Source organism: Pochonia chlamydosporia, assembly GCF_001653235.2.
Source record: "Pochonia chlamydosporia 170 chromosome Unknown PCv3seq00014, whole genome shotgun sequence".
NCBI classification, from domain to species: Eukaryota; Fungi; Ascomycota; class Sordariomycetes; order Hypocreales; family Clavicipitaceae; genus Pochonia; species Pochonia chlamydosporia.
In genome coordinates this window covers 44,421-58,653 of record NW_019154049.1, presented here as the reverse complement: position 1 = coordinate 58,653, position 14,233 = coordinate 44,421, and the positions used below count along the sequence as shown (strand labels likewise).

Genomic DNA, 14,233 nt, shown 5'->3' with positions numbered 1-14,233 from the left:
CTCTAGAGAAGGGTTGTGTTAAGGATGGATCAGGTAAGGGTTGTCAGGTGAAAAATGATGTCATTTGGAAAGTTCTGGATCGTTATTGTGACTAATTGACTAATTTATCTGTGTTGTCCAAATATTTGTCCATACAACCGATGCAGGCCGTTAAAAAAAGAATGTCATGAGCATTGGGAAAAGTTTGGATAAAAGATCTGGCACACTCCTAATGTTAACAACGATCGTGGTGGTCAGCCAACTACCCTTAGGAACATAGGTTTTATAACTAAGTACACGAAGAAATCCGATCTGTAGGCTTTACGTTGCAACCCTCATAACTCCTTTGCCAGCAGGTGATATGAAATGTTCAACTTCTCCGCCATTGAGCTGTCTTATGGAAGACTTTGCAGCTTGATTCTCAGGCACCTGGCTTCTTGCTATTCGTGCGAGCTAGAGCGCTCCTCAGCGCATTTCCTAATTTTACAACTTCGTCGACTGCCCAGAAATGGATATAGAATAGTCGGGAAGAATCAGTTAGCATGTGATTATATAGGGCGTTAACCTGAATGCCGCTCTCGCTCAAGACTTGGAGAACTAGCGGAACTTCAGATGCAAGAAGGACGAAGTCGCCGGTAATAGCCGCAGTCGTGCGGCCGGTTGGCTGGAAATTGATGGCAGTGGCAACACCCATTGCAGGTGGTATTGTCATTTCTCCATCCATGATGGTCTCTGCCCGGGGGATGCTGTATTGGTATACTCCATTGTTTGCCTTCCCAGGATAACCTATGATGGAGTCAAGGGCCGTGGTATTGAATGGCAGTGGACTGGTTCCATTGTTTGGGGCAGGAGCCGTGAGAGGAGTTTTCGTTAGGCCAAGGGCAGTGCGAAGAGTCCTCGCCAGCGACGCGAGATCCTTTTGCCCCTTATAGTGGACATATTTCACCGCTGGTTTCTCAAACAGAAGGTGGTTGTGTATTGCTGTCGTCTGGATCCCCCCCTTCTGCAGCGCCGACATGACAGGGTTAACCTCTTCTTCGCTAAGAACCAGGTCGCCCATCACTATGGCGTCATCATCTGATAGCATAAAGGCTGCGAAGCTCCCTAACGCGAACCCAGCGTTAACGTGCGTGCTGCCGACGGTGACGTTCATGTCGGCTCTCGGGAAGCTGTAACGATGAACTCCATCAACCGGCGTAGCCGCGGTTCTGCCTAGAACCTGGTCAACCTGAGTCCAGCTCACCTGGGCTTCAGAGGACACGTCTCTCGATGGCAGAACTCCTCTGCGCCCTATGAATTAGCAGAGTCAGCCAATGCAGATCAGGCGGAGGGGTTCAACTGTACCTTTTGCTACCTTCATAGCAACGCCTCGTGGAGTTGACAATACGGCGTATGCCGAACAAAGGATGAGAACGAGCTGGAACGACTTGTTGAATTTCATTCTGTCTTAGAATAGCAGTTTTGCGGCTTCTTTAATAAATTTAGCAACTTAAACGCAGTATGAAAGCAAGGTGCAGACGGGAATCGGGTAACGCAGCCTGACGAGGGCGAAAGACTGCTTAAGTATCCTATCTGAGAAGCCTGAATGTACTGCGTGCCGCAACATTAGCATCACAAGAGGCTGTAGTCGAGTCATTCCAATGAGTTTGATAATGCGTTCCTGAACTGCCATGGGCTATGCATTACACGTCAAATTCACGTCAACTACACGCACTGTGAGCGACTTTCGACGCCACGTTTCGACGCAACTTGTCTGCACCACAGGAATTGGGAAACAAAAGCTTTGTGGTTATTTCAAGACCTAGCACAGCCCTAGTTGTTCATCTGCATCCCTAGGTGGGATGACGTATGCAACTAAGGGCCGAAAGGAAAGCGACCCTACGTAGATGAGCCGGACAGCGGCAGCCCAAGCGCCGACAGAGTTTTGCTGGGGCATACCAAGAGGCTGGCTGACGAAACGGCTTGCTACGGAATAGGGACCAGTACAGAGAGAAGTTGGGAGTTCGACCTCCACTTAACAGAGTTTCGTGTGCAGGGCTGCATGCTGATCCATGTGTTTAATAAACCAATTATTAACGGCTGGTAATAAAGGCGTATCAGAAGGGGTATAGAACCTCCTCCATGTCCGTGAAAAGGCGGGAGACCCAGAAAGTCTTGAGTACCTCAGAACCTACAGGCGGCTTCGCGGTGACCTAGGCAGGGGACGCGCATGTGGAGGCTGAGATCGTCACATACCGCGCTCTGGACGCTGAAACCCCAGCCAGCGTCAGTAGCCAGAGCAACAGGCAGAAATATGTGGCAGTGCGTCTATGAAATGTTAGAGAGTATCCGGAGATTTCAAACTGTTTGGTTCTGCATGACTATATGACCTGTCATGCTGGTGGTATTGGTCACGACTGGAGGAGAGTTACAGGGGTTGGCGGCTCTGGCGCGTTGAGCGATTGGCTGAGAAAACCAGTCGGTAATATGACGAAGGTTTGCTCAATAATCCATTACATTAATCCCACCGTGAATGGTACATAAACACCCTCTCCCCGGCATTTTCCCCGCCCCATCACCTGATAACCCGCAGCTGCGAGCCATGGAGATCATCGATGAAGTGTCAAAATGGCACGGATGCCGTGGCGAGCTCCACATTCGGGTTGGAGCTAAATGGTGCTTTGTAGAATCCTACCCCAGATTGTTGGCCGCATGTTGTGACATGGAGCCGCGAAGTACGGCATACTCATTAGGTCTAACCTATAACGGGTATAGCATTCGAAATGTTGTCTGGTTTCGGGCGCAAGTGCCACGCCTGCCTAAAGTTCGCGTGGGCATGGTTGCTTAACCTGTTGACGATTTCCCGGCTGTTAGACCCAGGAAGTTATCACTTTGGGATAACATTTTGGAAACTATGTGCATTCCACTGCAAGGATAAGACACCGCAGGGAAGTTAAATGAGGACTATGCGAGGCTCTAGTCCCTCTATACCTTTCTTATAACTGTCTTGGCCTTCCTACCTAGCAGACTGGCCAAATTTGTTAAACGAGTAGTAGGAAGGGTTTCCTGGGCTTAACGATTAAGGTTCTAATATCCGCTAAGCGTTTGGGAAATGCAGGTACGTGAGCTTAGCCCCTTATAGCTCACTTGTGAATTAAGCTAGCGATAATCCATCGAATTATACCGTGGTTAAGGTATAGCATTACAATAAGTGCAATTGGGGGGTAGCGTTGTGATGTTTAGTGGCGTACTCTGTCTTATCTAGCTTAAGTCGCAACACCCTGTGTTTATAGCCCTAGCACCTTAGTTTCTCGCAGCCTAATTTTAGTCCTATTAATTAGCGCAGACTTATACGCCAGCAAACGCCACATGAAGACTATAGCAGGCGGATAAAGCGCAGCTTAACTAGCAGCTAGCGCGGGAAGACTTTAAAGTAAGTTGTTAACTGGGACTAGGTTATTAGCTCTGGAGGAGAGATTGTCACTAAGTCTCGCTAGAAAGATTGCAATATGGAATAGACAAAAACGTATAAGAATAATCCACAGCACATTTCTCCCAGGCCGCTTAGATTGCTTTGTAAACGCGCTGTTTCCTCCTACAGCCTTTTAACTTTAACACGCCAAGCCGCTCCAACGTTAGTCCAGAGCACCCCATTTCGCCACATCCGACCAGCCGTCCTCAAGTTTCCCACGTCAAACCAAATTTCCGGTAGACTCTAGACACCACTAAATACTGCGGATAACAACTACTGTATTGTCCCGGCAGACCCAAGCCGCTTTAAATGTCGCACCTTAGCTATAGCTAATAGCACAGCTTAGTTTACACTCTTAGGACTTCCCATTAAACCACCTTATTACATAAAACTTATTAACATTATGGAAGTAATTGTGGGAATAAGCGTCTTAGTTTCCTTTCTTAATAAACTTCTTGCTATTGCTCTAGCTATAGCTTAATTAACTAATATTTTATTATTAGCATAGTAGTTATATACAGTATAAAGCTAGCAAAGAGTATTCTATATTACCTTAAGTAGGTTTATAAATCTACCCCTCTAGCAAATAATATAGCATAATAGGGACTACTAATACTATACTTACAGTTCTACTTCTAATCTATATTATTCTCTTTCTCTATACTATTACCTCTTCTGTCTTACTATTTAGCAGCATTAATATATACCTAAGCAGGTTAGCTTATCTGGCATTATATCTTATTTGCCTCTTAGGCTACTTTAGATGTAAGGGGGTAAGTTACTAGCAAATTAGACAAAGGGCAAAATAGCATGTATTATAGGTCTATATTAACTCTATCTTCTTCTAGTTAGTATATCTTTTTCTTGTTAACCGCGCAGTAAGTATCCTCTATAAGAAACTCCTTCCCCTTTCCCTCCTAAGAAGCAGGATCCCGCCTAAAAGCTATTATTTAGCAGTCTCTTCTAATAAGAAGCCTAGCACATTATTAGATCTACTCTACGCTCTTAGCTAAAGTTAAAGCTCTACATATTTAACTTATTTAGTATAATAGGTAAGCATTACCTATAACTTAAAGCTACTGCGTGCTAATTTCTATATCTAGGAGTCTATATTATCTTTACTGTGCTGTTATTTATCTTGTGAGGGAATCTCTCTTAAATAAGTCTCTATTATATCTACTTATATTACCCTAGTTATATTAAATTAGTTAATAATAGAATATATAGAATTACACTTTATTTAATGTACTTTATTCTACTTGCTATTACTAAAGTTATTATTAATATTAGTAAACTTTTTAAGGAATTTAATAATTTTAATAGTGCTAATATCTTTAAAGGTATATCTTACGCTTTTATTTCTTATTCCTCTACTAAGTAAGCATCTAAGTCCTATAAGTTCCTTATAATACTTATCTAACTTAAGCCTTAGAGTTATATAGTTTTAAGGTATAATAGCGTAGACTAGCATGCTTACTGGGAAGTATACCTATTAAACTTTCTGCTCTCTGTATAGAGTCTAGCCTGTACTTAGGTTATCTTGCATAGAGAATATTTCTAGGCGCTTATATTATACTAGTAACTATAACTTTATACGCATTTCTTATATTTTATAAATTTTTATAGGAGGATAGCTAATATAAAATAGAAATCTTACCGCAAGCGTAATTATTAGAGCTAAGCTAAGCTGGGTATACCACATAACCTATAGATATAATAGTGAGATTACCAGCCTTAGCTTTTAAAGTTTTTATAGCAAGTACCTATATATATATTAGCTAATGCCCTAACTTACAGTTATTGTGAATGCCATTATTATATATTAGCTTACATCTAGACGTAAAACGGCCACTAATCCCCCTAGGCACAGGGCGGCTCAGTTTTCCTTTAATGCGGCTCCGATCGCTGAGATGGTCGTGTCTCGTCCAAGCCAGGATATTCTGGACTTCCATACTGTCATCCCCTTCGACGAGAATGGAAAGGAACAATGAGCAAGATAAGAGTAGGGAATTGCTTGAGGGGTCTGACTCTTACGCAAGCCTGACTTTTACCACTTTTGATTCGCCCAACCTTTCCTGGCCCACAGGTACTTCCGAGCAAAGATCTGTAGAAGGGTGATGATGGTCGGAAATACCTTACAGAGAAGAGGTGTCCTGTCGCCCCCTTTTTGGTTCTTAACTTACAACCCCAGTACGGCATCAATCTGTCGCAGTTCAGGCCGGCCCCAAATCGCAGTTTTCCCAAATCACCGTGACCGTCGTTGGTCGCTTGATACCCTGTTCGTATTGAATGCGACCCGTCCCTGCATAAGCCTTCTCACCGTGTGACATCACGACCCCAGTCAAGTCATAACGCAACGCGGCTGAACCTCACCTGCATTCGGTAGAGATCAACACGATGTCCGAATACCTGGCTCATGAAGTATCCTCCTACACAAAATCACTTGTGACAGCCTGCCTCCGCCTCATCTTCGTCAGTGTGGCAAGCAATGGCCACTATCCCAGTTTCTTTGACTGTATTTGTTCATATCACTGGTTGTGAACTTTCTTTGTTGAATGTCGACTCATTCGGAACATCTCCAAAACTTGCCTCCACCACGCATTCGAACTGCTAAGATCAGCCATCGATTCGATTCCAAAGTACAGCCAAGAAAGCCAAGCCCTCCGCGCGAACTGTCATCGTGATGGCTTCGCCATACGCTGAACAAGAACCACCAACATGGGGACCTCCGGGCCGTCAAGTAGCCGCCATGGCAGTACCAATGAACTACGGCATGATGAAATCTCCAGCCGAACAATTATACCCCCCTGGCTGGATTACGGTTCCCATTCTGCAGCTCATTTTTGCCCTCATCAGTGCTGGCGCTCCAGCATACTTCCTGGCAACAGGGATAGCCGTTCGAGTTGTCCTTATAACTTGCGCCGTGAGTTGCGAAACGTAATACAGAATATCCGCGCAATGGGATGCTCATCATGAAACCCTGACGGCGGACTCTAAGAAGGCTGACATGTGCTAACTGTTCGTCGTCACTCTAGTCGGTATTCTCAATTGGCATCTCTATCTGGCTCATTTGCGCTCACTCTTGCGCACCACAGTCCCTCAAGCCCATGGTAGCCCTTCCCCTCGACTTTTTAGTCCTGGTACTCTGGATCGCGACTGTTGGGTGGATGGCAGCCTCAGCGGTCAACCTGCCCATACATGGCCTGTTCGGTTCCATTTATGAAGCATCTGCAGGCATTGCTGGGATAGATCTGTGAGTAAAGTATTCTTTTTACTACTCTTCCCAGACTCGCTAAACTTGGATGATAGTATACTTTTTGCTGTGGGCATAATAGGCGATAGTATTGCTATTCATCGCCTACGAAGACTTGACCAAGGGGTGCAATTCCAGCAATACCCGACTCAGCAGCCGAACATGCAGCCATATATGCAAACACAAGCTCGTCACCCCGGATTTAGCTACTATCAAGATGGCACTCAAACGACGACCAGAAAACCTGAATTTGAAGTCCGAAGCCCTGCGAATCCGCAATCGATGCAAAGTCCGACAGAAAACGCCGAACGGGAGTTTGGACATGAACTTGAACCTCAGGTAATCCAGGCCAGAGAAATGGATGGAAAAGCGACACTAGGGCTCAGCGAATGGATTTCTAAACCCGAGCTTAATCCTCATTCCGTCCAAACGAGAGAATTAGCTGAGCAAGACCGGACAGCTGAGTTGTCTGAAACGATTTCACCAGCGTCACCGTTCTCGTATCATGGCGGCGTTAGTCAGTCGCCGGTCGAGCTTCCTACCAGGCCACAGTCTTGAGTTAGCTTCTCATAGCCAGCATGTACTGGCCCTCTTTTACATAGTATAAATAGCCTTGATCCTATAGTAGTTCAGGAAATTACATTATTGCGGTACATCTTTGATTCAGTCGACCCAGGGAGTTACTATCCCTTGGTTAGATTGGAATGTGCCGCAAGAAACTTCCGCACTCTGGGTGGGCACCATCAAAACCAACAACCAACCCGATACTGCCCTATAATTCCGTTCTCGCGAGCTTTGGTCGGCGAGAAAGCTTGACTGACTGCTCTTGGGCTTTCTCGATTTTTCTAGGAAGCTGCTGAACAAAACGATGTTGTGAAAGGCTCAGAGTCTGTGCAGGTCTTGGGTTGCTTCTCACAAATCCTCACGTATGTGGAAGAACCATGTTCTGCGTCCAATCTTTAAATGTGAGTAAGACTCTGATTACCGACACCAACGGCGAGGCTACCCGACATACACGTGGGTTAGGATATTAGACCATTGGAAGGTTCTCACAGGGTCTCGGTGCACTTCTTTCCCAACCGTGTGCAGCAACTTTGTTCGTCTGTGCCGGGGGAAATGTTAAGCAAGATGGGCTGGGGCGAAAGGAATATCCGGAATGATGGCGCATTCGCAGAGATCCACGGCGCCGTTATATTTGGCGACAACAGCGTTCTGGATGCTGAAACGCTGCGGGCTTTGTCGCCATGGAAAGTTCAAAGTGACGGGATTATTACTCGTCTTTCACATCGTTGTGTTTGCGTTTTCACAGGCTCCATTCGCTATTGTAAATGCTGAGAACAAATGGGCAATCTTAGTGAGTCTAGTTCGATGCTTGGCGGCTGACCGTAGACCACTAATCATGGTGTTTCAGGCAGCAGCGTCCATTGATATCTCTGTAGCTATTTGTCTCCCCGTGATCAGATGTCGATGGTACAAAACGTTTCTCCACGCTCATCAGTGTCTGACGATCGACTCGGTGTACGGCAACTGGGTGCGGGAATTGCTATACCGGCATGACACTTTGGCTACACCGGCATGAACCACTTTTGATTCGCCCAAATTTTAAGTACTTCTCAGCAAAGGCGGTGTAGCCAGCTTCCTTAACATCTCCTAAATCACCTACAGCCTAGCATATTACAAGCACAATTGTGCACTATTACGGGCGCAATTAGTCTCCCACAATTTGAAAACTGCGTTCGGATCGCGATCGTATAGAAGTACAATCTCGGTAATGGCCATAAAAACTAAGTACCAAACAGAAATAATGATTAATTATTACATTAACGTACGTGGGCGTAATCTAAGAATAATTGCGAGCGTGCTTAAAATGATGAAGGACGTTGATTATAAGCAGCTGTTGACAGTCGCGACACGCTGTGACGTACCAGAAATAGTACGCTTATCGATAGACGAACTTGTCAAATATGGTGCAAGAATTAATCTAGAAGTGCTCATCATTGCAATCAGGCAAAGGTCTAAATTGGTCGTTACGTTGTTATTGGTTGATTACGAGATAGACCCCAATTATATTGGTTCTGATGGGTCTACTGCACTTTGCCACGCAGTATTTACAGGCTATAAACCGGTAATCTCTCTGTTATTGGGAATGAGAGGTGTCAATCCCAACTTGCTCGACAAAAGCGGCAAAACTGTCCTACAGCGTGCAGCAGCGGCAAGGTTTTCCATAAGCGGGTATGTGCTTGGGTTATTGGCTTTAGATTCCTCGCGTTGATCCCAGTTTCGCCAACCAAGGATTAGCAGTCACCCAGGCTCTCCGGGAGAGAGGCAAATACCCGGTGCTTGAACGGCTTCGGCAAAGGGGCTATATTGACACCGGCTTTCGTGAGAGAAGACCTATTAATCAACAAACTTCGAATTATTGAGATCCCAAAAGCCGTGTCGATCGTATTTTCAGCATGACTATCATGTGGCATGGGCCAAGGTCCATGCGTTCATTCGGTCTCTGATTCCATTCTAGAATCCCGTACGTTCCCTCCCAATGATTCCCAAGACTGCCGTGTACTGACCATGCCACGCTGAAGTCGAGCCACCAAATGCCTGTACTACGCCTCGTTATCCAAGTCGACGATAACGCTCTGAACAACGTCCCAGACGGTGGCTTGCCAGCATTTTGCTGCAGTCCGTCTGACCTCGTGAATTAAGGCGGTCGTCTCCGTAGTCTATATTGGCAAGAGAGACGTTGCCGAACTGCAGCACGATTTGCTTTCAACGTGGATCACGAGTGCGATAGCTATGGTAGCCCCGCTCATTCCCAAGGATTTGTTGTTGGATGTCAAGGGGAACACGGGTAGAGACCCAGTTGGCAAAGAACCCCACACAGGCAGCAGGGTTCACCCTCCCGTCATTTGGTCTGTCGTAAGCCAAAGCTGGCGGATATTGGTGATCAACTATTACTTGAATCTGCCTTACTCTCAACCTCCAGTTGTCCCCGACATGCAATCCGGAAAAATTAGCATGGTCATGGTGGGGATCATCCGTTTGGGGCGTGCAGATACTAGGTCGGCAAAATCACCTAGGTAGAGGGGTGGGGTAAGGCCCTTTATAAGTAATCTCTGGTTGTCAACTCGTAGGTCGGTGCAAACACACAACTCAACCCCCAACCCCGTGCTTGGCAGGTGGAGTCAGCCAATGAAGTCCAAGGGTGTCTGGTTGTGATAGAAATACCAGTCGCTTAAGTATAAAGGGTTTTGTGCTCCTACGATGTCTCCCTGTCATAAAGAGTAAACGCGCCTCCTGACGAGTTAGGACAATTTAACCCTTGCTGGTACAGTACAGCCGTTCCCCAAAAAATGCCCGGCCTCGTCGTCAAGGTCGGCACGTAATAGGTGGACGAGGCCACATCCCTCTAAAATGGAGAGGATCCGTCCCAATTCCTGCATCAGGTATAACCATTGCCGCTGTCGGCCTTCTTGCTCATCAGCTTTACAGCAATACAGATCTGTCACTCAGAGACGACAGTGTTGTCTGGGCTGCGTTGTTTTGCAAAACATGGTACACGGTAATATGCTAAGTAATGACACAGGAATGATATTATTTCCTTTCCTGTATAATTTATGGCTGAACTATGATGCAACTTTCCTCTTGTTGAGCCTCATACAGAAGTTGCTACTCTGCGCTGTCTTCCTCTGCTTTTCTCCAAACTTCAGCCATACCTCTCCTTCCAACTTTAAATCGACAATTTTGAACATCGTGTAACTACTACTTTTGCATTAATACGTTCGTTTTCTTCGCTGTCTCAGTCAAGATACGCCATCATTTCTTCTTTTGTCCAGTGCGAGAGTGCGATAAAGGCAAATTTGAGGTCACCTTATATTGGAAGATGGACAGCCAGAGCAAGGTGCCAGACACCTAACCGATTAGGCTCTAACCACCTACAAACCTATAGATCTGGGGGCACACATCAAGCTAGCGTCCAGCTATATTTAGCAATGGGAACCCTTCTGTCTTGTAACGGTCCAAGCGAGTAATATTGGCAACTGGCTAGGCGACTATGAACAAGCATCCAAAGGTAAGGAAGAAAGAGAAAACGAGACAGGGAAAAGGAGACCTCGTGAGTTTAAGAAGCAATGAGAAGCGATCTCGCTTGTGATGGGGATAATGAGTGAGCTGGTAGCTCCAAATAGGCAGGGACATGCACGCACCGGCAGCCATCTACGTCGCTGTCGATCTGCGCCAGATCAAGTTAAAATTTGCAAATTTCGAGGTGCGGCACGAGTACCAAAAAGTGTGCCTGAAAAATGCCATCAATTGGGAGTAATAACCCTGGTCGCTGGCAAGGGGCCAATGCACAGCAGTGGAGTGCGGCTGAGATGTGGAAAGCACCATTTTGCCCCGTAAGAGGCAAGATCATCTGTCCACTACTTGTGCAACCGGAGCCATGCTTGAAGTCGAGAACCACGTGATTTGTTTGGTTGTTCATATAAAGAGGGCTGGAGACACTAGTATATACTGGCTGTATACTAAATGATTTTCTTGCAAACCTCACCATTTGGATACTTCAAGCGAAACTCAGTGAACCATCCTTTGGCAACTAAGCGTGCCTAAGTCTCATCTACCGCCTAAGATGTCTGGTCCCAATACAGACGGCACTGCAACGATACCTCCAATAGCTGGCAACTTGGACCAAGGCAAAGTCAAGACGACCAAAGCGTCGAGGGTCACCTCGCTATGCGTCGGCCTTCTTCTCTGTACTAATCTCGCTATCGTTGTGCTACTCGGTCTTCTTTTTGGAAAGATCTCTAAGATTTATTCTCTGCTAGATGATGGTCCTGTGAAGGCTCTCATTATTAATGCCCGGGATCCGATTTCTGTTTCTGTGGCCAATGCGAATCCCATTTCCGTTTCAGTCCCCAGTCCTGTTTCGGTCGCCGATCTCGATCCGGTCCGGGTTACTGTTGTCCGTTAAGGCTACACCTCTTGATTGAGCAAGCAGATTTTGGCGTACTTGCTCGCTGTCGTTACGTCTGTAACTACGGAACAAAGACAGCGAAGGAAACCAGTTAAGAGGGGTAAGAGTTCGGACGAACGAAAGTTATTGAGTATTTAAAGCCAGCTAGACCAGCCTAGGCACCACTCATTGACGGCATAGTCCGGTGCGATCTGGAACGGTGGGTTGGGGCCAGGCGGGTAAGGGTAAGGGTAAGGGTAATTCGTTGTAACGGGCTGAGCCCCATGGTGGCTTGGCTTGCGCTCGCGCCTCCGTCCCTGTCAGCAAGCAAGATTAGGTTGTCAAGCTCAGGAGCTCAAGAGCTCCTTGAGCTCTGCTTTCTGCTTCACCTTCGGATACTTGTTCATAGTCGCCTAGCCAGCTGTCAATATACTCGCTTGGACCGTTACATTTATAAACGCGTCTCTAAAAGTTTAAACCTCTGAGCATATCTTTACCGGAAGGCACAGAAGAGGGAGAGCTAAATATCGATGGCTTATTGACCTTAGGTCACCCTGTGTCACACTTCACGACTCGTTTGCATAACTGGACGACGATCGGGCAGAAGATCCCCTGTGAATCGGGCAACGAGAGACTCTTGATTTTCTATCTAAAAGAATGGAATCATACGAAATTATATACTTATTGGAATACTGCTGCTTACGCAGCAGTATTACGATTTCCTATTGCCACTTTGCCACACTCGCATGTTTGCTTGACTGAGGCAGCATTTATTTGACAATAGCATATTGTGCTTGCTTTGAATGAGCGACCTGATCTTGACACCCTGCCTCGTGTTTTGAAATATTAAAACTAAATTCAATCTCTGGTTAGTGTGTACAGTTGCCATCGAAATTTCTCGAGGCGAGAAATGCCACGATACTAAATGATGCTAAAACTATTCCCAACTCCCACTTATGTCTTCTCAGCATTTATTCTGTTGTGCTCATCGTAGAGTAGGGTGACACTATTTGAAACCCACCCTAACTATTCCTTTGTAGCGCAAAAGAGATACTGTAAATACGGCAGAACGAAAATATTGCTTACGTCCCTACAGTTGTCTACTGGTCCGAACTCAGGTTGCGCTCAGGTGGTGGAATGTGTGGCCTCAAATGACTTTTCAAATGTTAAGTTGATTCATTGACGGATATGATGCGGTTGGTCCCTCGATGAGCTGGAACTGGCTCAACGTAGTACCCCTATAAAAGCGCCAAAAATAACCTTTTTCTGATGCCTCATAGATGCAATGTAGGGGGATTTGCCGATTTAGATTGGTTATGGGCCAATTTGGCATTCAAGAAAGATAAATAAATGCCATAAAAGGCTTCTGATCATTGGTTGATCGGCTGTTGGCTGTAGAGTTGGTTCCGTTGCTTTTCCCAAAGTGAGTCTATGTTACCCCTGCAGGAGCCAAAAATAGCTTACCTGAAGTGTGGGAAGTTTTAGACGTCGGCACAACCAATAGTACACGGGAAATGGCTGATATTAAGTTAGTCGAAGCGTCACCGCCCTCTTGTCCTCACTTTTTGAGACAGCTTCCTAGGAATACTTGCGCATTTTCCTTGCCTTTATGCCTCTATGGTCTGGAAAGCCGTCGGTTTTGTGTATGAGTTTTATTCACATCGATAAAGCATTTTTATCTTGCGACTCAGGCGGGCATGCAGGTAAGTGTGCGATAAGCTTCGCCGCGAAGATTTCGCGGCCCTAACAAACCAAGAGGTCTAACTTCCTTTCGTACTGATTTGCCCAGGCTAACCTAGCTAAAGAGAGAACTTTTAAATAGGCTATTTAGTAAGGCTCCTTAGCTTTTTTTACCGATATTGCCTTAATCCCAAAAGAGACGCTCTGAACAAAGCAACAATAAAGTCTAGCTATACCACTCGCAAAAAGTTAATAAATTAGAGAAAATATATCCTTGCCCAAACACACAGCAAGTTTTAGACGGAAGCGGTATAGAAAACTGGCTCCTAGACCTGGCTTCTTAAACTGACGTTTACGTTTGCATTTTCCTTGCAGTGGAGCAGTCTAACCAGGTTATTGCTTTAAACCAGCTAATTAAACGACTTTATTGCTTTGTACTGGCCCAGCTTTATCTAAAAGGGACCCCTATTAAGCCTATTGTTAAGCGGATCTAACACTCTGTTAGAAATAGGCAAAACATTAATTAGAAAGTTTATAACATGCTATAGGTTGGGAGGCAATAGAACAAGATTGCCAAAACGCTAGGAGCTATTGCATCTAATGCTAAGTCCTCCGGTCCTGTTATTGGCGTCCTGTGTCTTCTTAGAACAGGGTCTACGTGGGTTCTCACGAATCTATGGTTACGTATACTACTCATGTAAGGTTAGCTGGGAAAGAGCATCTAACAAAGCTCGCGAACTTGCGTTGTGTAGGTTACGTAAGAAATTAGACCTTCACCGACAGGCCATTAAATATAACGGCTTAGTGGACAGTACGGTTAAATAAATCCTAGGTGTGCACCCTTATGGCTTCTCTCTCTACTAAACTTACACTTAATAGATTAGCGCCTGTCTGCTCAGCTTAGTCCTGTGTCACATTCTGC

The 14,233-nt window shown here is 45.7% G+C and overlaps 4 protein-coding genes across 4 annotated transcripts; 2 read left to right on the top strand and 2 right to left on the bottom strand.

Annotated features, from left to right (window-relative positions):
* Nucleotides 1-400: 400 nt before the first annotated feature.
* On the bottom strand, nucleotides 401-1,420 carry VFPPC_10908 (hypothetical protein; the record flags this gene model as incomplete). The annotated part of the gene is made up of 2 exons (XM_018289202.2): nucleotides 401-1,269; nucleotides 1,324-1,420. The coding sequence occupies 2 exons, from the start codon at nucleotides 1,418-1,420 to the stop codon at nucleotides 401-403; spliced, it is 966 nt and encodes a 321-aa protein (XP_018136793.2).
* Nucleotides 1,421-6,113: 4,693 nt separating this feature from the next.
* Nucleotides 6,114-7,241, top strand: VFPPC_14847 (hypothetical protein; the record flags this gene model as incomplete). The annotated part of the gene is made up of 3 exons (XM_018292615.2): nucleotides 6,114-6,353; nucleotides 6,466-6,683; nucleotides 6,740-7,241. The coding sequence occupies 3 exons, from the start codon at nucleotides 6,114-6,116 to the stop codon at nucleotides 7,239-7,241; spliced, it is 960 nt and encodes a 319-aa protein (XP_018136792.2).
* A 1,858-nt stretch (nucleotides 7,242-9,099) lies between these two features.
* Nucleotides 9,100-9,493, bottom strand: VFPPC_16939 (hypothetical protein; the record flags this gene model as incomplete). Its single annotated transcript, XM_018294691.1, has 2 exons — nucleotides 9,100-9,373; nucleotides 9,414-9,493. 2 exons carry the CDS (start codon nucleotides 9,491-9,493, stop codon nucleotides 9,100-9,102), a joined length of 354 nt encoding a protein of 117 aa, XP_018136791.1.
* A 1,814-nt stretch (nucleotides 9,494-11,307) lies between these two features.
* VFPPC_10906 (hypothetical protein) lies at nucleotides 11,308-11,649 on the top strand (the record flags this gene model as incomplete). The annotated part of the gene is made up of 1 exon (XM_018289201.1): nucleotides 11,308-11,649. The coding sequence occupies one exon, from the start codon at nucleotides 11,308-11,310 to the stop codon at nucleotides 11,647-11,649; it is 342 nt and encodes a 113-aa protein (XP_018136790.1).
* Nucleotides 11,650-14,233: the final 2,584 nt, after the last annotated feature.